The sequence below is a fragment of the Aulonocara stuartgranti genome (genome assembly GCF_965226115.1).
Source record: "Aulonocara stuartgranti genome assembly, chromosome: 8".
In the NCBI taxonomy this organism is placed as follows: domain Eukaryota; kingdom Metazoa; phylum Chordata; class Actinopteri; order Cichliformes; family Cichlidae; genus Aulonocara; species Aulonocara stuartgranti.
The window spans coordinates 26,596,220-26,623,178 of NC_138959.1; the positions used below are offsets into that span (position 1 = coordinate 26,596,220).

At 39.4% G+C, this 26,959-nt stretch overlaps 3 protein-coding genes across 9 annotated transcripts; all 3 read left to right on the top strand.

The window, feature by feature from the left end:
• Positions 1-4,702: 4,702 nt before the first annotated feature.
• rsph1 (radial spoke head component 1) lies at positions 4,703-9,575 on the top strand. The gene is made up of 7 exons (XM_082544871.1): positions 4,703-4,984; positions 5,077-5,190; positions 5,481-5,586; positions 5,739-5,829; positions 6,131-6,266; positions 7,239-7,310; positions 8,290-9,575. Exons 1-7 carry the CDS (start codon positions 4,934-4,936, stop codon positions 8,410-8,412), a joined length of 693 nt encoding a protein of 230 aa, XP_082400997.1. The 5' UTR covers positions 4,703-4,933; the 3' UTR covers positions 8,413-9,575.
• Positions 9,576-10,068: 493 nt separating this feature from the next.
• adprm (ADP-ribose/CDP-alcohol diphosphatase, manganese-dependent) lies at positions 10,069-13,526 on the top strand. The gene is made up of 3 exons (XM_082544865.1): positions 10,069-10,946; positions 11,281-11,403; positions 12,642-13,526. The coding sequence occupies exons 1-3, from the start codon at positions 10,373-10,375 to the stop codon at positions 12,959-12,961; spliced, it is 1,017 nt and encodes a 338-aa protein (XP_082400991.1). The 5' UTR covers positions 10,069-10,372; the 3' UTR covers positions 12,962-13,526.
• A 1,469-nt stretch (positions 13,527-14,995) lies between these two features.
• On the top strand, positions 14,996-26,888 carry map2k4b (mitogen-activated protein kinase kinase 4b). 7 transcript variants are annotated; one of them, XM_082543347.1, is made up of 13 exons: positions 14,996-15,239; positions 17,347-17,382; positions 18,938-18,970; positions 20,070-20,172; positions 20,951-21,125; positions 21,954-22,073; positions 22,188-22,307; positions 22,404-22,455; positions 22,548-22,675; positions 23,456-23,533; positions 23,625-23,773; positions 23,869-23,914; positions 24,094-26,888. In XM_082543347.1, the coding sequence occupies exons 1-13, from the start codon at positions 15,128-15,130 to the stop codon at positions 24,205-24,207; spliced, it is 1,266 nt and encodes a 421-aa protein (XP_082399473.1). In that variant the 5' UTR covers positions 14,996-15,127; the 3' UTR covers positions 24,208-26,888. The 7 variants fall into 7 exon arrangements, with proteins under 7 accessions (XP_082399473.1, XP_082399476.1, XP_082399474.1 ...); XM_082543350.1 differs by having other exon boundaries at positions 20,112-20,172; XM_082543348.1 differs by lacking the exon at positions 18,938-18,970.
• Positions 26,889-26,959: the final 71 nt, after the last annotated feature.

Consider the following 26,959-nt stretch of genomic DNA (forward strand, 5'->3'; position numbering starts at 1 on the left):
GATTTACTTACATTCCTACATATTTCAAAAATTCATATGGTGAATACACTTCATATGTCATGGCAAGGATTTCTGTCTTCACAGCAATGTAACAAAATGCATTTTTCACTTATCTCCAAAGCTTATTGTTTTGAAATGTACCATTAATGGTGCGCGGTGACACTTCTGATAGTCATGACAGGCTTATAAATAAAGTCATAGCTGATAAAGCCCTCAATAGAAATTCCTCCAGGATCCTTCTGGGATGGCTTTAGAGATCACAGTGGACTAGCGGTCACATTAGAGAATCTGAGGCTTCTTTTTTTCCTGTCCCAAAGAATCTTGTCTGAGGGACACTTGATGACAGATGCAACAGAAACAAAAAAAACCAACCCAATGTCACTTTAGTGCAGAAAGAGGTTGCCTTAGCTTTAAAACGTTTTTGTTAAACCTTGATAGTACATTAAAAAATGCAAAAAAGTTTTCAATGACATTTTATTGGCTATTAAAAAAACCTCATGAAAAATATGTCAATTCTGGCTGAGATCAGAGGGCATACAGTGGAGGATATAATTCTTCAATCTCCTGCTAAATTTCTGCTTTTGCTCACAAAGAAATGAATAGTCTCTCATTTTTATGGTAGTTTCATTTTAATGGAGAGAGACAGGATAGCAAGCACAATTGAGAAAAAACACATGACATAAATGTTATAAACTACATGAAGAACTACAAGTTCTTTGTCATCAACTTGACCCGCTGTGTTTGGGGGAAGAGAAATGCTGAGTATGACCTAAAGAACAATATCCCCACAGTCAAGCACGGAGGTGGAAACTTCCTTTGAGTCTTTTTTCTGTTAAAGATACAGGATGATTTCATCGCATCAATCTTACAGAGAATCTATGGAGGGAGCTCCCAAGAGGCAACCAAGAAAACTAAAAGATTTAGAGTTTCTGTAAAGAGAAGTTGCTGTTTCCGTAGCGATTGGAGTTTTTACAGGGTGGGGTTGCTAGCCCCACGCCCAACCCTCCTCCTTTCTCATCCGGGCTTGGGACCGGCAATGGCAGAGTTCAGACTACTGAACTCTATCGTCTTCCCTACTGCACTTTACGCTAGTGAAACCTGGCGCTCAACAAGTGCAACTATTCAACACCTGAACGTGCTTCAACAACGTGGCTTGCGGCGAATCCTGAGAATTTCCTACCGGGACCGAATAACAAATGAGGAGGTCCTACGAAGAGCAGGCACCCGCCCATTAGCCGATGTTGTTGCAGAAAGACGCTTTCGCTTTGCGGGACATACACTCAACAAAAATATAAACGCAACACCTTTGTTACTGCTCCCATTCCCCATGGGATGGACGTAGAGACCTAAAATTCATTCCAGATACACAATATAACCATCCCTCCCAAACAGTGGTCACAAATCAGTCCAAATGTGTGGTAGTGGGCACATCTGCTATATTGAGATAATCCATCCCACCTCACAGGTGTGCCACATCAGGATGCTGATCTGACATCATGAGTAGTGCACAGGTGTACCTCAGACTGCCCACAACAAAAGGCCACCCTGGAATGTGCAGTTTTGTCTCACAGCAAAATGCCACAGATGCCACAAGCAATGAGGGAGCGTGCAACTGGCATGCTGACAGCAGGAATGTCAACCAGATCTGTCGCCCGTGCATTGAATGTTCATTTCTCAACCATAAGCCGTCTCCACAGGCGTTTCAGAGAATATGGCAGCACATCCAACCGGCCTCACAACCGCAGACCTCGTGTAACCACACCAGCCCAGGACCTCCACATCCAGCAGGTTCACCTCCAAGATCGTCTGAGACCAGCCACCCAGACAGCTGCTGGAACAATTGGTTTGCACAACCAAACAATTTCTGCACAAACTGTCAGAAACCGTCTCAGGGACGCTCAACTGCATGCCCGTCGTCCTCATCGGGGTCTTGACCTGACTCCAGCTCGTCGCCGTAACAGACTTGTGTGGGCAAATGCTCACATTCGATGGCGTCTGGCACGTTGGAGAGGTGTGCGCTTCACGGATGAATCATGGTTCACATTGTTCAGGGCAGATGGCAGCTGAGAATGTCCCAGTTCTTGCATGGCCAGCATACTCACCGGACATGTCACCCATTGAGCATGTTCGGGATGTGCTTGACCGGCGTATACGACAGCGTGTACCAGTTCCCACGAATATCCAACAACCTCGCACAGCCATTGAAGTGGAGTGGACCAACATTCCACAGGCCACAATTGACAATCTGATAGACTCCATGCGACGATGTGTTGCACTGCATGAGGCAAATGGTGGTCACACCAGATACTGACCGATTCTGGGTCCCCAGACCCCCAATAGCGCAAAAAACTGCACATTCCAGGGTGGCCTTTTGTTGTGGGCAGTCTGAGGTACACACTGTCCTCAAAGGGACTCATGATGTCAGATCAGCATCCTGATGTGGCACACCTGTGAGGTGGGATGGATTATCTCAATATAGCAGATGTGCCCACTACCACACATTTGGACTGATTTGTGACCACTGTTTGGGAGGGATGGTTATATTGTGTATCTGGAATGAATTTTAGGTCTCTACGTCCATCCCATGGGGAATGGGAGCAGTAACAAAGGTGTTGCGTTTATATTTTTGTTGAGTGTATTTTACGCCTACCCCCTCATCGCCCAGCTAAGATTGCCATGACATGGCGTCCACGAACTGGCAAGCGAAAGCAAGGCCGACCAAAGACCACATGGCGTCGAACATTTATGGACGACCTGAGAACTGTCGACATTGCCTGGGACGAAGCTGAAGCAGTCGCTGCTGACCGACATCGATGGAGATCACTAGCTGCCCGATGCGCCGCTCGGCGTAGGAGGAACTAAGTACTAAGTAAGTAAGTAAAGAGAAGTGTCCCAAAACCCCTCATGAGATGTGCACCAATCTAGTGACAAACTACCGCTGTGCTTGCCAACAAGGATTTCTCCACAAGTCATCTTTTGCTTGGGCATGCAAATCAATGTATAACTTTTATTTTTAACTAAGTTGTGCTGGGCAACTTTATCTACATCAGATATGTCAACATTTTAACATTATTGGTATAATGTTTCTGTATGCAGGCAGATGGTGCCAGGTGTTTAATCATGCCCAGGAAACAGGTCATAATAGGCTGTTAAACTGTCACTTATTTTAAAAACCAGTGACAGCGTCATGAGAGAGAGATTAGATGGATATAAATTGACAAGTGAGGTGCTAAATCTCGAACAAGCAGCCAGTGAACCCAGGTATTAGCTGCCCCTTTCTTAAATATGCACTGTTTCAGGAATTAATCAGGAGTGAGATATTCTTAGGAACTGTCCTCAAAGGGACAATGATGCCACAGAGATTATCACCACGGCCATAAACTGCCGTTCATTTATCTTTATTATGTATGTTATTGAATACCTGCTTCAGAAATTTTAAACGGCACCTTATGTTGAGTCACAGAGGGAACAGCTGAACACAGTGGATTACAACCAGAGTTCATTCTAATCTTTAATGCAACAGATGGCAAAATCTCAGGGCTTATGAGTTAATGTCAAAACAAGTTCAAGTTGTCTAAATAAAGAGCTGCAAAGGAGAGGTCATTAAGTTTATTATGTTGGTGTCATTTGATGGACATACTGATTTGCCAAGATATCAAGAAAAATGTTTTTTCATGAATCATTTATTGAAATGCTGTGAATTTTTTTTTGATTGTGTGGTCATAAAAAAGCCCTTTGGAGCTTTGAAGCAGATTTTAAAAGAGCAAAACTGAACTAAGTTTGACACAATTTATTAAAATGTTAAACAAATTTCTTCCAGTCAGAGAATGCTGCATATAATTGAATTTTTGCTTGATGCATAAAGTTAAAAGATTAAAACTATTAAAACTAGTTTTATTAGATTTATTCAGGTTGTAAATCATGTTTTTAAAAAGTAACTAAGTAATTAGTAATCAGTAAAGCAACGGGATTGCTTTTGGGGGGAAGTAATCGGTAATTAGTTACTGATTACTTTTTCAAGTAACTTGACCAACACTGGTAGTTTGTAATACCTCATACCCTTCCACTGAGATTATTGTTGACGAATAGCTTTCAGTGCAGTAGCTCTCACATGCTGTGTCAAGCCCTTTTTCTGTCACTTTACAACATGACTGTCACATACTGTTGATGTTCTGTAGTTTTTTAGGCCTGCCACTTCTTCTTTCGTCCAGTTTTTAAGGTATATTTGTTGGCTAATAGCCCCTTGGGAATTACCTTGCTCATACAAAAATACTATATATATCTGTCAAGGTGTGATCTTTGACATTTTTCATAGATTCAATTAAATGGGTCCCAGTCATGTATTTTTGCCACAAGTAACAAAGTACCTGAATACATCATTTAAAAATGGTTCTTTGCGAAGTTATCTGTTAACTGACTTGAAAACTCTTCAAACCAATTAAAGGAAGAAAGTCCAATCCTGTGGAATTAAAATATAAAGAAATAAGGGGTGGCTCACCATGTTTACTGCTAGAATAACACCCTCCAAAATAGACTGAACTACATTGAATACACTCGTTGCTTTTCATTATGGAGAAGTGGGGAACTTGGCTTTAAAGTTTAATAGAGTAGAGATAAAAAGCTACTATCACATTTTAAAAAACCCATAGTAACTTACAACGTATTCTCCAAAATAAACATTTTTAGCTTGGAAAAAAAAATCGGAGTCAGACGGGCGCCCTCTTGTGGCTGCGTCCGTCCAGTACACAAATGAACATCAATACTGCGCAAGAGTCTTCTCAGGCAAGAGCGCGCCTGGGTCTTTAGCTCGCGTGACCGACGGTTGTCATAGCAACTGTAAACTAGTAGGTGAGCAGGTGCAGGATTTTCCCCGTTTTTGGCGCTTCTGTTTCAACTAAAACTACAACACAGTCGTTCAGAAACTGACAGAAACATGTCGGACGTAGGATCTGAGGAGTTCGAGGATGAACAAAATAAACTCGGGGTGAGAGAATATAATTATCGTGTTAAGTTTGTTTGCTGCCGACGATGAACTAAAGCTAATGGTAAAACCCTATTTTGTTTTTACCCGAGCAGGAGTATGAAGGAGGCAGAAATGAAGCTGGAGAAAGGCACGGATTCGGGAAAGCTATTCTGCCCAACGGAGACATTTATCAGGGAGACTATCAGAACGGGAGAAGACACGGACAGGTAGGACGTTTGAGCTGGACCCCTGCAGTCCAAAGCACAGAACATTCTGCATGTATGTGCATATCAGCACATAAAGACATTATCCTTTAGATATAGAAAAAGCTGCTAAATTAGATAACAGTGTGGACAGTGCGTGAGAACATTAAGCAGTTTAAAGCAGTCTTACCCTCTAATTACAATTTTATTTAAATATTTAGTCCCAAAGAAAATTCTTAATATTTCACGCTTTTCCCTGATGCTACTCGGGTAAGGACTAATATATATTTAAATATAACTGCTTTCTCCACTAGGGGACATATCGCTTCAAGAATGGGGCGAGATATGTAGGGAACTACCAGCAGAACATGAAACATGGACAGGGAACCTTCTACTATCCCGATGGGTCCAAATATGAAGGTATAACAAATGTGCTTTACATGAGTGTGTTGTGTACTTCTACCAATCAAAATTATTTTTATACAGTCCTGAGAACGTTTTTAAAGCCAGCTGAAGCTCTGATGTTGGTTTCTGTAAGCAAAACTCTTACCACTGCCTCTTCTGACTGCCAGGGTCGTGGGTTGAGGGTATGAGACAAGGTCACGGTGTCTACACCTACCCCAACAAAGACACCTATGATGGAGAGTGGCTGCAAAATTTGAGGTATGTCACAAGAAATGCAATCACAATTGCTATAACAACTTGTAATGCCAGAAGGAGTCAGGGTTTATATTATATATACACTTTTTTATGTTAAGATAATTTACTTTGATTCAACAGTATTAATACTCTAGAGAGCAGGACTTTTTTCATGTTGAAATGTAGTCCCAGAAATGCTGTCACATGTCTTTAACTTCTGAGATGTTTGAACTTTTTTTTGCACCAACATGCTTTTACTTTGAAGTTAGCTGTAACTAGATATGTTAAAAGCTACTTGAATCTTTGCTGTTTTTGTGATTTCCAGGCACGGACAGGGCATTTACCACTACCAAGAAACTGGCTCTAAGTTCAAGGGCACTTGGGTGAACGGCAAGATGGAGTCAGCTGGAGAGTACCTCCATACTAACCACAGATTCATGGGCAACTTTATCAACAACTATGTAAGTTTTATTTTTATAACATTCTCACAAATTGGTCAGTGATCGATCAAAATACTGAATATGTTTTAATGTAGCCTGTGCATGGTGTGAAAAGTGACAATAGCCAAAATGATTATCATGATTTTTGTGATCACTGTTAAGTTATGTGTTATTTGTCATCACTATTCATTGTTTTTAGTGACATAAATGTTTTTATGACACCGTCCTCCTTATTCCCCTAAATTCAGAGCATCATTCACTCTTTTCATTGCACCTGTGTGTATATTTATGTGAGGGGACGACATCATTTGTCCAGTGAGTTAACCATTTTCCTGGAGGCTTCATTAGTCACCGTGCTTTGTGGGGATTTTAGTTAGTTTTTTTAGTTAGTTAGTCGGTTTGATGGACTGTACTCTTTTACTGTACTTCTATTTAGCAGAATTAGATTAATATATGTATGTATGTATATATATATAAACTATTAAATTATGGTGTGCTTTAGCTATAGTGAATTATCTCCAGCTATCTCCATGATTTAACCGTTCTATAGAGTTTGAAGTATGTTTTAATGCAGAACATTTGTACTTCAGCGTAAGTCTAATTTTAAAGAATGTATGTATACTGTAGCATTATTACTTTGATATAAGTAGAGGCTTTAGGATAGGTGCGTCTTCTATAGAGCCCTCAGAATCGCTTCATTCATCACATAATCAAAAGGTCAAAGTGTTGTAAAAAGACTTTTTAAGGAAAAACAAAAAACTCATTTTTCTGTTTTTAACCACAAAGAAAGTTACATTATGCGGCTCCATTCTTGCCTTGTGTATTGTTTTGTTTTGTTTTTTGCCCCACTGTTCCAAAATGACATAGATTGGTGATTTCAGTGTCAATCAACAGAAACAACAATCAGTTCTTATATCATTGTGGTCTGTGTCATTGTAAATGAGGATGAGTCTGTGCCTCTCTCCCTTATTATCTTCGGTTTTAATTTTGTAGCCGCTTGGCCCGGGGAAGTATGTGTTTGACATCGGCTGTGAGCAGCATGGAGAATACCAGAAAGCAGAGCAGGTAAATCCACTCGATTCACTTGAACAGAAACACGGTGATGTTAAATATTTGCCCCCTTCCTGAGCTACTATTTTTTTTCACACATTCAGATCATCGAACAAGTATCAGACAAAGCTAGCCCACATACCAACAAAATGCACTTTTTTAAAGATTTCATTTATTAAGGGGAAAAAAGTCACGAGATAGAGCATTAAGGTCAGCTGATCACAGCTTCTGGTTGTTCTGAGAAGCAGACTAAAGGCGATCGTGGCTCAAGAGTTGGCAGTTCGTCTTCTAATCGGAAGGTTGGTGGTTCGAGCCCCGACTTGGACAGTCTTGGTTGTTGTGTCCTTGGGCAAGACACTTCACCTACTGGTGTTGGCCAGAGGGGCCGATCAGTCTGGCCCAGGGCAGCTGTGGCTACAACTGTAGCTGCCTCCACCAGTGTGTGAGAGTGAATGAATTGTAAAAGCACTTTGAGGGACTCGAAAAGCGCTATATAAATGCAATCCATTATTATTAAAGCACAGAGGAGATCAGGCCTTTGCTGTAGTTGCACATACACTTTTGAACAGTCTGCCTCTTCAAATCAGGACCTCACCAACACTTCTTTAAATTGTCTTTAAAACCTGCTTGAAGAAGCATATTTACATGCTTGCATTTAAATGTGAATTAGTTTTTGATACTTTTCTTTCACTTTGTTTTTTGTTTGTTTTGTTCTTTCTGGTTTGCTCTGAGTTATTATTTTTAGTCATACAGAAATTTGGTCAGCCCTTGTTGTTTTAAAATCTGCTTATAATCAAATTGACTTGAGTGGCTGTGTGCTGGCTGCAGATGTGCCTTGTGTTTGCAGATGTTGTCATGCTCAGCTCACTCTACAGATAGTCATGCTGCTATTTGTGGAAACACAGAAATATGTCTGCATTCTGACTGAATTACATGCCAAAGTGTGTTCTTAGAGCATTTTCTATCTGTAGGATTCATCCTGTCCTCTCTCCAGCCTTTGCAGGACAGAGCTGAGGGTGAGTGGGATGCCACTGTCCTCAAATGGATTCCCAAATGTGTCACAGGCCTAACAACAGAAACTCCTGGGAAAGAGACTTCAGGTGAAATTCAACAGTGACGTGCAAGCCATGATTGTAAAACTACTGTCTGATAGCAGAACCCCATACAGAAGGTTACTCTTGCAACCCTAGAGATTTTGAATTTGAAAACACTGAAAATGTTCATTAAAACTTTAAAAAATGTTCAGTAAAAGGCTAAAATTTTATAAATAATTGTCAATATACTTGTTTTAGGGCTGCACAATTAATAAAAAGTTAATTTTGATAATGATTTTTGCATGGGCAAGCATGATTGATTGATACTTAAATGTATGCTTCACCAGTTAAAATGCAAAAGCAAAAGCAAATCAGTTGCTCCCTAAATCAGTGCTGGACCATCCGCTTGTGCAGATCATAGTTTTTCCCTGCAGTTTCCTGGACTAATGTAGACGACTAACATTATGTTAAAAGAATTTAAAAATCACCAAAATTGAAATTTCCTCCACATTATGAGCTTGTGCCTCCAAGAGGATCACCTGGAACAGCCTTGTTGATTTTAATTTTGCATTAAGTTTTGGTATATATATATTTTTTCTTGATGCAAATAAGGAAGACGAGTTTTATTTTGATGCAGACACAGATGTGAGCATGTGAAAGCAGTGCTAGAAATAATAAATAATAAATGAATAATCGGGACCAATAAAAATGAAGATGGCTTAACAAACCAAAGGGTGACATCATAAATCATCAAGAACATAGGTCCTTAGAATTGGAGGGGGTCATTTCATGTTTGTGACATTTCTGTTGTGGTAAGCAGATCAAAACTAAACTAAGGGGGCAGCTGTGGTGGAAGGTGTATTGATCCGTTATGCTGTTTAGTAAAAAGTACTAATACCTCACTGAAAATACATCACTGTTTGTAAAAGTCCTCAAATTGAGATTGTTTTAGCTTGATTTAAATTGCCATGAAGGTTTGGCCATAAACCTCAATGGACTGAAACAACGCCGTAAAGAAGAGTGCTTCAGAAAGATGCAAGAGACTAATTAAGTTATACAGAAATCACTTCAAGTTATTGCTGCTAAAAGGTGGTTTTACAAGCTGTTGAATCACAGGATGTATTTAATTTTTACAACTGCTTCTGTATTTTGGTGTACATTTGTTTAATAAACATTTACACTGTGTAATATATCATATGTTGTTGTTCATCTGAGGTATATTTACTAAGGACTTCCTCATCTATATAGCTTTCAGAAGAATATTTCATTTTTTTATTAATCTTTTGAGTATACTTGCAGTTCTGCTGAAAGACAGAACTGTTCTCTCTAACATTTAAAAGAAAAAAGAATACAAGTTTTTGTCTGTTGTCTTTGCTTTATACTATTTTAGATTAAACCTTCTCCTTCATTATAGTCTTATAGCTATGTCAAATTTGTTGAAAAACAAAACAAACAACACGCCCCAAACTACTGTATAGCCTGTTGGAATAAATACCTGAGTGGAGGTAAGATGGAAAAGATGTTTTTGATTCATGCACTGTCAAGTGAAAGTTAGAGCAAAATTTTAAACATGCTGGGAACTCAAACACTATATATTTTATAATGGAGACCTTTGTTGCAGGGGTAGCATAGGTAAATGAATGTTTCTTTATATTCTCTATAAAATAAATACATTTGTCTTTAAATTTCTCTACAAATCTAGAAAAATAAACCAAAAGAAAAATGTAGTATTCTCACCTATGAAATAAAATATACAATTTATGAGTAGTTTTTAAAGCCAGTTTCCACATTTTCACTTCACGTGTGCTGCGATGAGTCAGTTTCGCTTTCAGCATTATTTCGAAGGATGCCGGAAGTTGTTTTGTTGCCGTCAGTTTCGGTTACGCGCTGGCTGCTGCGCTGTCATTTTAGACAACGGAAGAAATTCTGGCAGGCAGTCAGCATGTGAGGGGGTGGACAGGATACCTGCGTGGAGTCGGTATTTTCATCTTCCTCGGTAGATATAAGGGGCGCACTCAAGCTGATCCGAAGACAACACCAAGAATGGACGACTGTCGTCAGCAAACGCTGCTGTTTACGTTCGGCGTGATAGCTGACATTCAGTACGCAGACATCGACGACGGCTACAATTACACTCGGACTCGTAGGCGATACTACCGAAGCGGTCTCCAGCTCTTGAGAAATGCTCGGAAAAGTTGGTCGGAATCAGCTGTCAAGCCAGCATTTATTCTCCAGCTGGGAGACATTATCGACGGCTTTAACAAGCCCAAGGACGCCTCGGAGCGCGCGCTGGACACCGTGCTGAGAGAGCTGAGCTCCTGCCCCGCGGAGGTGTATCATGTATGGGGAAACCACGAGTTTTATAACTTCAGCAGGAGCGCGCTGCTGCGTTCAAAGCTCAACAGCACGCTCCACACTGACAGGAGCATGAGCACTGCCCCGGCCGGCTCCGGCATATATGCTTACAGTTTCAGCCCTTTCCCCGGGTTTACATTTGTTGTCCTGGATGCCTATGATGTGAGCCTGCTGGGAAGAGAGAAGGCCAGTGAACAATATGTCGATGCTATGAATTTGATAAAGCAGTATAACAAAAACGAAGATCTCAACTGCCCTCCAGGTATGCTTTACTGATAATTACAACATTAATAAAACAAATGTAATTACATTAGCCCAGATATCAAGTAACAGGAATATGCATGTACACAGTATAAAATGCAGTAATATGTATTTAGTTTATTTATTGCCTTCCTTAAACAACTGACAATTCTTAGATGAAAATGTAATTTATACCAGTGAAGGTATCCAGTAGGACAGTTATGTGTTTTAGTAGCATAATTTGTAAATGAGGACCAAAGGATAGAAAACAGGTTTTATGGATTTACACTTGTTATTGACTAAACTAGCTTGCGACCCAACAACTGAGTTGATGATGGTTTGTGTTTTTGTTTCAGCATTTAACAATCTCACGCAGAGATTCACAATGTTCAATGGTGGGTTCAGTAAGGACCAGCTGGACTGGTTAGACTCTCTTCTATCATCAGCTGATGAGAAACAAGAAAAGGTCACAATTGTCAGTAAGTAAAACTTTTAAATACGTTCACTGGACACCTTGCTAGTACAGGACCAAGATTTGCCTTAATTTCTCACGGCATAGGTGCTGAAACCTTCCTACAAGATTTCAGTCCATATTAAGATAAGAGCTTCATGCAGTTGCTGCAGCTTTGTCAGCAAAATGTCTGTGATGGGACTCTCCTGTTCCACCACATCCTGAAAGAGCGAATCTGAGTTCAGTAAACTAACTGGCATGTTCCAGAAAGTAGTTTGAGATGATTTGAGCTTTGTGACATGGTGCATTATCTTGCATTATCTTCTACTGTCCAGTTTTGGTTTTTTTTGCCTGTCCCGTTTGGCTCTTTTGCCATCAGAATTATTGTCTAAAGGCAAAGAAAGATGCCCAACGGATTTACTTTACCAAATTGACCATCCCAGCCTTGCCATAATGGTCCATTTGATTCACCTTTTATTGTTTATTTTATTTTCACTTACTGAATATGGGACAGACTTGACTGGGGGAAAGAAGGGGAGAAAGAAAGAGGGAAAGAGAAACAGCTGAGAAGAGGGACGGGGGAGAAGGGCAAAAGACAAAAACCAACAGAATGAGCAGAAAAAGAAGAAAAAAAAATGCATATATCAATCACCTGGGTCACCTGCTGAAAAAGAAAAAAGAAAACAATTAATTAATTTCTTAATTTCTCACGGCATAGGTGCTGAAACCTTCCTATGAGATTTCAGTCCATATTAAGATAAGAGCTTCTTATCTTAATATGGAGCTTTGTCAGCAAAATGTCTGTGATGGGACTCTCCTGTTCCACCACATCCTGAAAGAGCTATATCTGAGTTCAGTAAACTAACTGGCATGTTCCAGAAAGTAGTTTGAGATGATTTGAGCTTTGTGACATGGCACATTATCTTGCATTATCTTCTACTGTCCAGTTTTAATGAGCTCATGCAAACTGGAGCCCTAGTTTCCTGCTCTTAGCAGGAACGGTTCCTGGTGTGGTCTTCTGCTGCTGCAGTCAGTTTCCTTGGTTCTAGGTTTGCAAACTGCATCCAGCACAGAACCAAGAGCATTACACTGCTAACAAAACACCAGCCCTTTGCAAGCATCTGAACAAACAAAGGTAGCCAACAACCCAAAGTGAACGTATGCTGATCCCAGCTCAGCTTGATCAGAGCCTGATCTTCAACATTCCAGTGCTTCTAGTACAATTTAAAAGAACACATGTGTTTTTATTTTTCCTCCTTTATCCAGGTCACCTCCCCATCCACCCAGACTGCACAGACACCATTTGCCTCGCATGGAACTTTGAAGAGCTCCTGGCCGTCATACGCTCCCACACCAGTGTGGTGTGTTACATGGCGGGACACGCCCACGACGGTGGATACTGCCAAGACGAAGATACAGGAGTGCACCACCTGACGGTTGATGGGGTGATTGAGACACCACCTGACAGCAATGCATTCGCCACAGTCTCTGTATATGGAGACAGGATGGAGCTGAAAGGATACGGGAGTATCACAGATCGAGTGTTTCTGTTTCCATCCAGACAAAAGGACACATACTGTAATTAAAGAATCACAACTTTATCACTTCTGTCTTGAAAAAGAATTATTGAAGAATTATTTCTTGTGTGAGTCCAGTCCACCAGTTAGTTAGTGATACACCTAGGAACTAATTTAGAAGATTTTTGAAAGTGTCCTTTTGTGTTTAATCACACCTGGAGCTGTGATGGAACTGTTTGGATTTTGAGAAATGTTCTTCAGACTGGGAACTTGAAGGATGTTTCGCTGAGGAAGTGGGAATATTATGAGTACACCTTACAAGAAGATAGTGTTCTCGCTGCTTTCCACTTTACAGCACTGAGCTTTTTAAGTTATTTTCAAATGGAAAAACACTGACAAATTAGGAACTATTTAAGGGATTGTAATATGATAATATGAAAACAGCAGCATACTTTACAAATACAGTAGCTCAGATATTTTATTGACACTTATGTTGTTTTTTAATTTATGACAGCGTGTGAATGATAACACACCAAATTGGTGACAACACTTGATTGAAAGTGTTTGATTAAGGCTGTATGAAATAAAGTGAAAATAAAAACCTATCTATGCTCAGTGGATACATTAAATGCTACTGTTTCTTGCATTGTGTGATGTGTTCAAGTTAGTGGTAAATTAAAAATTGAGACTTAAGTTATTCATCATGGAGTGGAGTTATATAAATATAATGATGTGATAGCAGGCTCCAGTGTATGGTATGGTATTTCCATATACATTGTCGATTACCTATTTAACCATCTCTTCCTTCACACTGAAAGCCTAAAGAGCCTGATGGTAGAACCAGTTCCATTGTGGAACAAGAGTGCCACCTAGGGGAGAAAAAAAACGACACTTTTATTGCAAAGCAAAGTTTTAATGTGTTTTTTGATTTGACTGCTGGTTCTACATATGCAGTTTTTACCCCTCAGATGTAAAAGGCTAAATCTACCCGACATGTTATGTAGCTACTCATTTTGGCCCTCAGATTTATCCTGAAATTTTACCATGTACAGATGCGTACTAATACTTGTGTTTCTTCATTAGAGCAGTATTTCTTAAAATGGGATACTTTGGAGGACTGCGGCGGCACAAGGATTATTATTTTACGTTTTAGAAATTTGCGTCATGCAGAGTGCCTAAATTATTAATAAATTAGTTTGTTTAATAAGAAAATCGAAGTTAACATGTTTTATAAGTTCTGTATTTGTTATAAGCTCTCCCCAAAGGAGAAAGTAACACATGCAATCAAAATGAAGGAGCCAGTTTCCCATACTGATCACCGATGATTTGTGGTTAACATGTAGCAGCAGTCCAGAAACAGAAAAAGTAGTGGTGCATTTGTTTTACAAAAAAGGGATGAGAAAAAAGCTTGACCACTACATTTGCCTCACTGCCACAAACACAAGCCCTTGTTTCTTGAGTATCTCATCATAAATACTCAATTTGGCGTAACCATTGTCTCTGTTGTTTTGGTATAAATGTAGTTATGGAGTTGAACATTAAAAGTGTAGCATTTTTAGCTTAGACTGTAATAACAGACTGGCAGACTTTTACCGGTGAGGTTGGAGTGCTAGTTAGCAGCTACTGCTGATTAGCAGGCTACATTCAAAGCACCGATACATATACACATATGTTAATTTGTGCTAAGCAACAGACTAATAAAACACCAGAATTTATTTTACCAAAAATGAAGCATAAACTTCCTGGACAGAAATTTGCGTATCATTTCAAAGGCTGTTTGACATATTATGTGATCCTTGATTATCTTTGATGAGCTGACACATCTAACAGTGTAAATCCAACTATAAAAATCTGAGTAAAATATATTACAAATTAAAAAAGGAAGCTTCATTATTCAACACGAAATAAAAAATGTAATACATTAGATCGTCTTTTGTCCATCATATTGTGTTAAATCGCTTAGAATATAAAACAAAAGTATAGAATTGAGTCGATACAAACTAGCCAGAATGTAGAATATGTTATATACATTTGTTATTTATGCAGGTCAAACGTTCAACTGTGAAGTCGTGATTTGCTATTTCCGATTGTCCATAAAAGCAGCAACAGCAGAGACGTGGCCGTCGTTGCGGCTGTTGCGTTCAAGTGGCGCAGTGTCCCGTCTGGAGGCAGAGCGGGCGAAGTTTCACTCTCTGCATTGCAGCCTGAGCGCTGCTGCTGGAATTCAACACAACAATGGCGACTCCCAGTCCTAACAGCAACTCCACTAGCTCTAGCAACAACAGCAACATCGTAGGATCAACGTCGCACCAACTCCACCAGCAAACACAGAGCAGCAGCATGCAAGGTAGGCGAGAACTGGCTCCAGTTCACAGTTTCATATTTCTACTGGGGACATAAGAGTTTGTAGGAAAGGGTAGCCTTTAGCTTCCTAAAAGCAGAAACACTGTAGCCAAGAGAAACCCAATAAGTAAGTCTTTTCGGTCAGAACTTTCAAAATAAATTATGTTACGCGGCCCATGTCTGGAAACGTGATCAATTTAATGCATCTGTTGCAGATGCTCCGCTTATGTTAATGCAAAATGCACACTTTTGCTAAAACAAGCCAAAATAGTGGCCGAACCGCCTTTTCTTTGAGTAAGGTCAATCTGTGCACTTATTTGGTTAATCATAATTAAAATTAAAATGAGCAGTTAGTGACAAGCATCACACATGTAAGTTTTTACATGTTAAATCAGATTTAAAAAAATATTCACACCATGTAGTTGATTAGCCTAAACTAATCAAAGGCTTTACTGTAGGATCTGAGTAATTGTCTGTTGACAAGCAGCGCTTTTACTTTGACGTCTGACTTGTGAGACTTCCGCTAATTCTGTCTTTCTGCGCTTAGCTTCATCTCCATCTCCCTGAAACTGCACTGCTGCTAGGCTAGCAATGATGCACAAGCTTCAGTTTAATTGTTGTACCAACGGGCCTGTAATGGCATAGTCAAGTGTTTTCATTCCTGAAGTTTGAATCGTACATCTCGACTCTACCTTAAAAGTATTACGTTGTTTAAAAAAATGAGTTCTCCAACTATTTTAACTTTTTCGCCTTTGTTATTAGCAGAGGGCTGCTACAAGTAGCCTCAAGGCCTACACTGAAGTGTACTTCTGTCCCCGGTCAGGCCACTGTTTCAGTGCTTTGCTCCGAGTAGCAAAGAAATGATGGAGCTAATAAAGTTAAAGTTGGGGCTATCAATTCTATTAAGTGTCAACATTAAATTCTGTTGGCTTCAGGCCATACATAACGTTACTTGTCTTCCTTGTGTTGCTAACGGTAGTTCTGTCGGTGGTTTCATAACGTGTTGACACAAATCACCTCGATTTGTAAAATAAATTTAAAGTCTAAGCCTTTATATTTGTTAAGTGTACATCTCTATCTAGTTAATGCCTCTAAGCGCACACTGTCATCTCTTATCGGACAGGCAGACCTCGTGACAAAACCTGTAGTCAGCTAAGATTTGTTTTAGTGAGGTCACACATTTTAATAATGTGCTGTAATACATAAAATCAAATTTTCTTATTCTACATTAATCCACTGGGCATATAAAAGAGGATGATCGCAAGAGAGTCCTCAACGAATAGGAATAAAATCGCCAAAATAATTATTAACACTTGACAAAAATACTTAACTAAAAAAGGGAGACAACGTATTAGTTTAGTTTTTGCGAATGCAATATCGACATTATGTTAAAATTGAAGTAACAAACAGAACTTTTGTCCGTAGGGTTTTTCTTACAGGAAAAGCACCTTCTTTGACCTGAGGGTTTAGGCCTTGTCTTGCTTACTTCTGTTTACAAATTAGAATTAGATTTCAGAAGCAAAGATAAATCACCACAGAAACTTTTGAATGTGTGTAAGGAGCGGTTGAAGGTGACTGCTGTCAGGAGTAAAGTTGCTCCTGGTGCTGTGGTATATGGAAGACCATATAAGTGTAATTACAAGAGGAGGGGGGGAAAGTCAATTTTTGGGCTACAGCTCCATAGGATGCTATTTGTTCTGACTTGCTTGTCACCCCCTATGAAACCCTCAGTCCTCAGAGTAGGAGTTCTCCGCTATAGTTGAAATTCTGCAGATATACAGGGAGTCATGTAGTGACAGCTGATGGGTGTTTTGGGGGGTTAAATAGAATTCTTATTGTCATTCATAAACCTTGATTACACACACATGTAAAGTGCTTCACATACATTAAGCTGTGTTTTCTTCCAAGAGTTGTCATTTCATTGGAAAAAGCCAGCAGAGCAGGTTAGACAGACTTACATGTAATAATGGATGTGCTCATAGTATATCAGGAGGGCTTTACTCTGGATTTTATTGATTATTAAGCGCCTAATCTTAAGCCTCAACAGCCATATCTGACTTTGTAATTTCTTGCTCTGTGGCAGTATCAAATGTTTTATCTAAACCTTGCAGAAACCAACACCTGCTGGAGATGTCAAAATGAAACAGGTATTCAAACTTATTTTATAAGGTTTTAGTCTGATTTGGGGAGATTTCGTTTTTTGTTGAGTTGAAAAAAAAAATTATTATTATTATTTTTTTTAATTTTTAGGGCCAATCTTGGCAAAGGAATTTATTGAAATGTCCCCATCGCTTCCCTCTGTTGGTCTTTTTCTTTTGTTCGCATAAAGTTATTTTGTTTTCCATTTTTTCCATTTTTGTAATACCTGTAATTGTATCATCTTTTTTTCTGCATGTTTTCAACTGAGTTTCTATGTTAGAATGACCTGATGTAGACAGACCCCATTTGATGAGACACTGTTAAGTGTGGTTTCCATTGTATGAAAGGTATACCAGTTGAAGTGGCACATGCCAGTTTTTAGTGGCTGGCCACTGTGAAACTGTGGTGTTCTGCTAAGCCAACAAAAAGAGAATATCAGTCTTGTTCCACCGGCAAATACCAGTCATCACTAGTGTGTTCATAGTATTTTACTACTGTCTGTTTATAAAGCTAACAAACATCGTAGCTTTTAGTATTAATTTTATTTACCTCCACCCCACTCCCCATTGTGATTAAATTCAACAGTTGCATGTAATTAACTTTATTACCAAGAATTTGCAGCATGAAATATATTCTTGTAATACAAACTGTTTTTGTTTGGGTTTTTTTTTTTTTTTGCTAAGACTGTTTTATCAGCTAGCTTTAACGTGTAGCCCTTTGTTTTTATTTTTTTTTCCCCACAAAAATGTAATTTTCTAAGATATTAGTTTATATACTTACATTTAAGGTACAATGGCAAACAGTGACATTGAGTTCGTTTTAATAAGCTGTATTTTGACTTTGTAGTGCTAAGCATACGTTAGCAAAAAGGGCTAATGCCAAACAAAGTATAGGAAACAATATAGTTTATTTTAATTTTACTGTCACTTTTTAAAACAATCCACTTATTCTTCTATAGTACTTCATACACTGATGATACAGTATTCAACTTTAATAATAATCTTGGCAATATGGGAAAATTGAACTATTTGCTTTTTTGCCATATGCTTTTAGTACTGCTAACAAGCTAGCAGCCAGCTAACCTAGCTTGGCACAACAATTGCTATCTATCTATTAGAGAGGTCACAGGAAGGAAGTGCAAAAGCCTAAAACAGTTTTATATAGGCAGCAGTGACAAATACATGTAATTGATTATTGTTCTGGTGGTAGTATTTGCAAGTGGAACAGCAGAAAGTAGTGCCATATGCACAGTGCCACAAGACTGGCAGAACATTGGTTTTCAAAATTGAAAGTAAGATGGTACTGAAATGACTGTTAAAATTGAACTATTTTGCCAGTAATACAGCAAATACTACATCGGTTATATATGGCAGTGCACTGAGCAAGACCCACCAATATGTGGCACATCTTTTGCCAGCTAAAGCACGTTCTCAGTATCCTGACCTGTTTTTCATTTTCAGCATTGAATCATGCTGGGACGGCACTTATCAAAAGTGGCCCATTTAAACTCTTAACAACACATTTCAAGAAAATGTAGTAAAAATGTTTTTTTCTTTACTTCAGGGTTTCAGATAAGCCTGTCTGGAATACCCCAAAGTAAGCATTAGACTTGCACACAAAGCACACGACCTCTACTCTTTGTGGGGACACCTCAGTAGTGTAAAGGAGCATCCTTCCCTCTGTTATTGTAGCCATATTCAAGACTGGGCTCATTCTTGCCTCCTGTTACTGAGCTTCAGTCTTGATTCATGGTTTATACTATTATATACATGCACGTGCGTAATTGGATAACACAGGTGAGAGGATGCCACTGTATACTACTGAAACAGCCTGTGTGGTGCTCTGGTAGTGGGAGTCTGTCCACTGTTCACTGCTGTTAATTGTCACAAATATATTTATTGCCATGAAAGATTCATTTGCACTGGGGCTTAAAAGGCTAAGGGATCTGTTTGCATTCAGGAGCTGGTTGGACAGGGCATGGCAGAGACAACTTAACACTTGAACTCAGCACTTTCAACAATGCCTAAACTTAATTACCAACTCTATTTGGGTGATGCATTCATATACTCACATGCACCTAACAGTTAATTCAACCTATGTGTCCTCAGTCTGAACGAAGTGCTGTCTTGAGTGTTGGGTCGCTTTCACATGTCAGTGGGAACGGTTTAGTGTTGACATGCACATTTATAAAGATTATTGATGGAAACATTCTGAACACGGATTCCCAATGTTAGCACCCTGCTTAGTGCACAGCATACTAGCCTGATAGCTTGCACACATGCTGCATGCCATTTGTTCAGAAGGTTCTAGCTAAAAGGGCTTGTGCAGTACACCTATCTGAACACTGGGAACCCCTGTACATTTTTGCTTGTGTTCAAAACTTTTTGCTTTCTCGAAGCTTGAGAAGAGCTTGAGAACTCCAAAACTTCATGCCACAGATTTTTTTTCCCACCCTTCCCTCATAGTCATATTTTTCAAATGCAACTGCATAATGCATATGAATGTGTTTATACTTGGATCATATTAAGTTGCTGTGGCATATTGAGACTTATCTCAAGTGTAGAAAGACAATACTGAGGTAAGAAAGGCATTTTATCACACCATGTGTATCCTCTGTCTTCACCAGTTGGTTGAACCCACAGACTGGTGTGCATGTGGTGGCACTGTGCATCTGTTTCTCTCTTTGTCCTACCAGGTAAACGCAAAGCTCTGAAACTGAATTTTGCCAACCCTCCAGTGAAACCGGCTTCCAGGCTCCCACTCAATCCAACAGTTCCCTCTTTCCAGAACCCTCACATGTGAGTAAAGATAGTTGGGACATGATGTCACTGGAACTAGATAAGAGGTTGTATATAGAAATTGAACATAGCCTCTGGACCTGATAACAGTAGAGTGAATTTGTCAGGCCAGCAGGGGGCAGTGCCTGGTTGCAAAAAGTAGTCCTGTTGTGTAGACGTTTACAGAGAAACAACACTGCTCATTTGCTTCATAACCTCAGGAAGTACGTTTTGATTATTAAGTTTCTTTGTGAGCAATTTTCCAAAATCTCTTCAAGTTACTATGACAACAGAAATGCACTGACTACATTTGCTTCTGTGTAAAACATTTGTAGAGTTGGTTTTTATGCTAACCACCTTAGCTTGCTAGCAGTTTTTTTTTTTTTTTTTTTTTTTTTTTTTTTTTTGTAGTTGACATGTTGCTACATTTCCTGGCAATTTGTTGAGTGCTGTGCAATGGCACAAAATCACTGACACGACTGTTTTTCAGCACATGTTCATATTTCTGGTTGCACAACATGCAGTCTAAGTTGGGGCATATCCTTAGAAATACTGCTTAATAGCACTAATGGTGGTCTAATCTTTATGCATCCTGCACCTTTAATATCATGAGGGGATTTTTTTTAATGATAAAAATATTACAAATACTATGTTCATATTTTGCCATCTTGTCAAATCCCACATACCCGATCAGATTTTAAAGCCGGTTCATGGAAACTTTACAGTTCACATAGAATTAATTTCTGATTAAAATATAAGTGATTAAATCTAAATGCTGTCATCGTCCCACATTCAACAGAGAGCGCCTACGGACACACAGTATTGAGTCATCTGGGAAGCTGAAGATCTCCCCTGAGCAGCACTGTGACTTCACTGCAGAGGATCTGAGAGACCTTGGTGAGATCGGCCGTGGGGCGTATGGCTCCGTCAACAAGATGGTCCACAAACCCACAGGCCAGATCATGGCTGTCAAGGTAGCCCAATAATAGACTATTAGTGATCTGGAGAAGTTTGTGGAATCAACCAATTCCAGTCTCTGGCCAGTCTCTAGGTGCTTCTCTACTTTTTGTTAAGCTGATGCAGAGCTGCTGTATTGAGGTCATATATTGTAGTGTACTGCATGAAAATGTCACGTCACCAGAGGCCAGTCTTTACTGATCAACAGGCATCTGAACTCAGTTTTGCAAAGACGTCCCAACCAACTAATATTTTAGTCGATTGTACTAAAACGAGTCTGACAGTAAACGTCTCTCAAAGTGTGACTAACATTAGCCGTGCAAGCAGCAGCAGTCTGCCCACACACCTGGATGGCATGCAGTGTGCACTGCAGGTGGTTACATGTTAGCTTATTCTGACAGCCTTTTTAGAAGCATTCATTGTGTAGATGAAATACTGACAGACTCTGATTTTAGGAAAAATGCGTTGTTGAATTTTGAATAACATGATAACGAGCTCATTGGAATTAGTTTCGCCGATGCATTTTAGGGTCGAACAGTTTCATTTCTGACTGAAACAAAGGTTTACTGAACTAGCATCAGTGTTGTGGTCAAATGACCTCTCACTGTTAAGTGGATGTGGATGGCTTGAGTGGTTTATGTGCATTACTTTTATTGAACCCAGCATGCACACGGTGATAGCAGGTGAACTTGCAAGGTATAATAAATAACAAAAATGAAGGCTGTTCAATTCATGTCCATTGCTCTCTCAGAAATGAATTCTCTTGTTAATGCTGCTAAAGTTAGAAATGTGATTAAAAGTGTGAGGCTGAAACATGCATGTCTGTTTTCTGATGTGTCCCTCAGAGGATTCGCTCCACTGTGGATGAGAAGGAGCAGAAGCAGCTGCTGATGGACCTTGATGTAGTGATGAGGAGTAGTGACTGTCCCTACATTGTGCAGTTCTACGGCGCCCTCTTCAGGGAGGTCTGAAAAACACACCCACCTGTCTTTTTTTATGTTACCGAAACAAAATATACCTGATTCATTCAGTTGATTGCAAATTCTTGAAGGAGTCTAACCTTTATGTCTTTGTTTCAGGGGGACTGTTGGATTTGTATGGAACTTATGTCTACCTCATTAGACAAATTCTACAAATATGTATATTGTGCATTAGATGACGTCATTCCAGAGGAAATATTAGGCAAAATAACATTAGCAGTAAGCAACGATTTCATATTCATGTAATGTAATTTTCCTGTAATGGCATGCATAGCATCAAATAATTAACCAAAGATTTTTTTTTCTCTTTAACAGACTGTTAAAGCACTGAACCACTTAAAAGAAAACTTGAAAATAATTCACAGAGGTAAGTTTTCTCATTTTATTCTGATCAGCTATTACTAATTAACTCTCGTCCCAGTTACATTATAGTTAGGTCGTCCTTTACTGTGTTTGCAGACATCAAACCTTCCAACATTCTTATGGACCGAAAGGGGAATATCAAACTGTGCGATTTTGGCATCAGCGGCCAGCTGGTGGACTCCATAGCCAAGACCAGAGATGCAGGCTGCAGGCCTTACATGGCAGTAAGTAATCAACTGCACTGATTAAGAAATATGCATCAGTTACATGTGAAGGAGTAAAACGGGTTGATGTTATTATCATATTTATTAAGAACCTTCATTTGAGTTGTTCATACCTTGCAGAGTGCACCCCAAGCAGCCAAAACATTTAAATCTTCTGCTTAATATTGCATGGGTTACCCTTGTGTTCAGTTCTGACCAATGGGGGCACAGACCTGTGCTGTCGAGCAACTGATCCTTTGGATTGTAATAAATCAGGCTTGCTGAAAAGAGGTTGGAGACCAGTTCAGTACCTATAGCCAGGGGTGTGCAATTAATTTTCCCAAGCGGCCACATGAGAAGTGGAACTGTTGTGGAGAGATCAAATTAATACTGAGCAGAATTGAGTTCAGCTTATTAACATCGCCCTCTGCAACAGTCCAGCTTCTCGTGTGACTCTTTGGGAAAATTAATTGTCTGCCCCTGGCTTAAGCTGTGTGTCAAGTCATTCCTCGGTAGTTTTCACTGCACAGAGGGTGTTGCAGTTGGGAGCGAGTCTATGAAGGATTTCGGACAGTGTTTAGGTCGGCAGTACACCTTAAAGTAATTCCATATATGCCATTTATATGGGCATCCTCAGTAGAACTTTGCATTTAATGACAAGTTCACTTCACGTGTCATTGGATTTAAAATTGTTGTGACTGACATGTATTTTGCATTTGTATGATAGAGTGAAATACTGTCGTATGGGGTCTAGTGAATTATCTGTGTATCACAGAATATTTCCATTTGTGCATTTTGCAGCCTGAAAGGATAGACCCCAGTGCTTCTAGACAAGGCTATGATGTCCGGTCTGATGTATGGAGTTTGGGAATCACCCTGGTAAGACTCAAGGGTTTTATTAAGTTAAGCTGTTGCGATAAGGATAAATCCACAGTGTTAGACAATCACAGTTCTTTCTGTTTGTTATCAGTATGAGCTGGCAACAGGAAGATTCCCCTACCCTAAGTGGAATAGTGTTTTCGATCAGCTGACGCAGGTGGTAAAAGGTGAGCCTCCCCAGCTCAGCAACTCAGAGGAGAGGCAGTTCTCCCCCAAGTTCACCAACTTTGTTAACCTATGGTAAGCACAATCACGTAAAAATTGATTGGGGAACATTTTTATGCCCACTACATTTGGCACATTGCCTCTGATTTGTTCTTTTTTTGCCTGTCCAGCCTTACAAAGGATGAATCAAAAAGGCCAAAGTACAAGGAGCTTCTGGTGAGTTTCAATACTACTTAAAATTGAAATGTAAAAGTCATTTTTATTTGCTGCAGTAAATACAATTTTACCCCAACTCCTAGCTCTGTGATATTTGAGGATTTAGGCTAAACCAACTTTAAATTAGCTGCCTCATACAGGATGAATTGTCACTTCAGCTTTGTGTATCTCTCCTGTAGAAACACCCTTTCATTCTGATGTATGAGGAGCGTTTTGTGGACGTTGCCAGCTATGTGTGTCGCATTTTGGATCAGATCCCTGCCTCTCCTATCTCGCCCATGTATGTCGACTGACAGTTAGTCCAGGGAGGGTGGGGTGAGGGTTGGGGGAGGGGGGTCGTTAGCCAACAGTGGGTTGGACACCAAGTTTTGTGACGCGACGTTTGACATCTTAGCCCTAAGAGTTAGGTGGGATCACCAGTTTTTTTTCTCGTGTTCCAAAGAACAAAGGAAGTCTAAATTGCTCAGTGCAATGAGACAAATATCCTTAAGCAAACCTTTCAACCTCCCATCACCTCATTTTAAAATCCCATAATATTGTCATTTATCTTCAGTCAGAAAAACTTGAAGCGAGAACATTGTCTTAGTAAAATGCAATGTATCTGTGTATGTGAGGGGGAAAAAGGAATAGTGTGTATATAGATATAGATATATATCTCATATGTACTTGAATTTGTACACAAATACAGAATTTACCAAATAAAGTGGTGAGCAGTGACGCTCTTGATGTATGAACAAAAATAGCCACCCAGTGGATTGTACATTGTGGACTGTATGTTTGCATATGTGTGTTCACCTCTGAACTGTTGACATGTACAAATGTATGCAGATAGGTCTGCTGTCTCAACAGTCTTTTCATGCATTTGGTTGAGAGCACCTTTACTCACAGCAAATGGTTGAGTATGCAAGAGTGTTTCTGTGTGGAACACTCGTGGATTTGGTAGCGCAGCTTTCTTTTTCTTTTCTTTTTCACTTTCCCCCAATATGCAATCTGTGAGAAGCTGTCTTGATAGAAACATAAGACAACTGCCATTTCTCACAAACTGGCCTCAGTTCATCTCTTTTGTTATCATTGTGTTTGAGTTATAAAACTAAGCATCTCTTTTTGATTGAGAATTTCCTGTGTTAGTCTTGTTGAACAGAGCTGGTGGTAGAAACTCCTAATTAGAAGTAATATCAAATGGCAACACCTGGTTTAATGCAACTGGATTTTTGTCATTCAAAGAGGTAGCTACAGCTAAAGACAACTGATAGGTTAAAACAAAAAACAACGCATGCTTCCAAATATCCTTTATAGGTTTTTGTTAATAAAAAAAGACAAAGGACAAGATGATGTAACAATAGCTAGCTAAGATGAGAAGCAGACTAGCAAAATATATGTTAAATAATTCTGTCCAAAAAAAAAAAAAGGTTAAGATTGGTAAAGTAAGGTATACTAACTCAATAGAAATGTATATTTTTCTACTATATAGTTCTAGTCAAATGGATGAGGAAATAGAAAAGACTGTTACGCTATTATCATGCTAATAAATTCAAGTTTAACATCTAGCTAACCGTATTTTTATTTTTATTTTTTATTTTTTTACTTTTTTTTTAATAAATGCCTTCACCTGCATTTTAAATGCAATCAGTTTGCATTAAGGCATACTGTCGTTCTTTCAGGACCACCCAGAAGTCTCCCAGGCTACACACTTTTTGTCCCACAAAAACATCCTCGTTTCCTTGCGAGTAGTGGAAGATGCCCTCTACCCTGGTGTAAAGTTAGTTTGGGACATTATGTCCACTGTAAATGTGTATGTACATAGAACACCTAACCTGCTGTTACTGGCAGGTTCTGCTCAACAGTTAAGGCTGATTCCTAAACACAGATCCAAGCACCAAGATAGGTGTCAGGTGCAAATTCTTTTAGTTTAGGAATGAGCCTTAATTCCACCTGTCATAGTGCTGTACAGTTAAACTTCTCATCCACACTGATCACAGATCCACCGTGCTGCCATATAGCAGCAGTAACTACAAGTTTAAAAGTCTAGGCATGGGAGTTCTGTCAAAAAATAAATAAAAACTGTAAACGCTGCTAAATCACAAACTATTGACTTCCATACCAACTACCGAACTGTCAGGAGAAGAGGAATCTCACTCAACACAGTTACACGTTTTCGTCCTTAAGTTCACCACGGACTCGGCATGCTTCTCCATGACTTAGTATGTCTTTCTGGCTTGCACTGATGATAGAATATTACCATGCATTAAACTCGGATGCATCTCCATAATCCAAAATGCCTCATCTGTCTTCCTTTGTCAGTTATAGTAATATTCTGGAGTTTTACATAATTGTGTGGCAGAAGGTCAATGGGAGGCCACAATTTTGAGACTATTGAGATGCACCCGTTGTCATTTCTTTTCAGAAAGCCACATTTACCAGGCGGGGCCTCTTATCCACAGAATGGCGAGACAAATATCACATTACTTGGCGATAGCTATTAACCAAACTGTATGGATGATGGTCCTTTAAGTGTGGGACACTGTAGGGACTTTTACATGCGTCTCCCAGAAACTACCACCATTGTTGGAGTGGGTTGGGGACGTTTCAGTGTGGCTTGTTTAAATGTTGAATACTTTTGGCCTGTTTGGGAGGGCAACACATTACAACCGCATAGGTGGCGACGTTGTAGAACCCACACGATTCTTTTGGTAAGCGACTTTCCATTTCTGTCTAACACGAAATGGTGCAGACCCCAGAGAAAGCCCACAGATGGAGCCGTTTAACTTCAAACTGTCTCTAGAGCTGTTGTAGTCTGTCATGTGTTTCCAGGAAGCTAACTTGACGCTGGTGAATCTCCAGGGTACATGTTGTATAAATTGCAAAATTACTAGAATGTTCATATTAGATTATAAGATATTATTAAGGGCAATGAATATTATATTGTATCTTCATTGATCGTTACAAATAAAGTTCCCACGGAAAAGATTGGAAACCTGTATTGTGTGTTTCTTGTAATTTAGACACGAAAAAAAACTGCCAAAATAATTTTGATAAGTGATAAGT

Bases quoted from the DNA above. Each gene is read 5' to 3' on its own strand.
- rsph1 (XM_082544871.1), top strand. From the start codon at position 4,934: ATGTCGGACGTAGGATCTGAGGAGTTCGAGGATGAACAAAATAAACTC. The intron at 4,985-5,076 runs GTGAGAGAATAT...TTACCCGAGCAG, and splicing joins ATGAACAAAATAAACTCGGG to GAGTATGAAGGAGGCAGAAA. The intron at 7,311-8,289 runs GTAAATCCACTC...TCCTCTCTCCAG, and splicing joins AATACCAGAAAGCAGAGCAG to CCTTTGCAGGACAGAGCTGA.
- adprm (XM_082544865.1), top strand. From the start codon at position 10,373: ATGGACGACTGTCGTCAGCAAACGCTGCTGTTTACGTTCGGCGTGATA. The intron at 10,947-11,280 runs GTATGCTTTACT...TTTTTGTTTCAG, and splicing joins AGATCTCAACTGCCCTCCAG to CATTTAACAATCTCACGCAG. The intron at 11,404-12,641 runs GTAAGTAAAACT...TCCTTTATCCAG, and splicing joins AGAAAAGGTCACAATTGTCA to GTCACCTCCCCATCCACCCA.
- map2k4b (XM_082543347.1), top strand. From the start codon at position 15,128: ATGGCGACTCCCAGTCCTAACAGCAACTCCACTAGCTCTAGCAACAAC. The intron at 22,074-22,187 runs GTCTGAAAAACA...TCTTTGTTTCAG, and splicing joins ACGGCGCCCTCTTCAGGGAG to GGGGACTGTTGGATTTGTAT. The intron at 22,456-22,547 runs GTAAGTTTTCTC...CTGTGTTTGCAG, and splicing joins CTTGAAAATAATTCACAGAG to ACATCAAACCTTCCAACATT.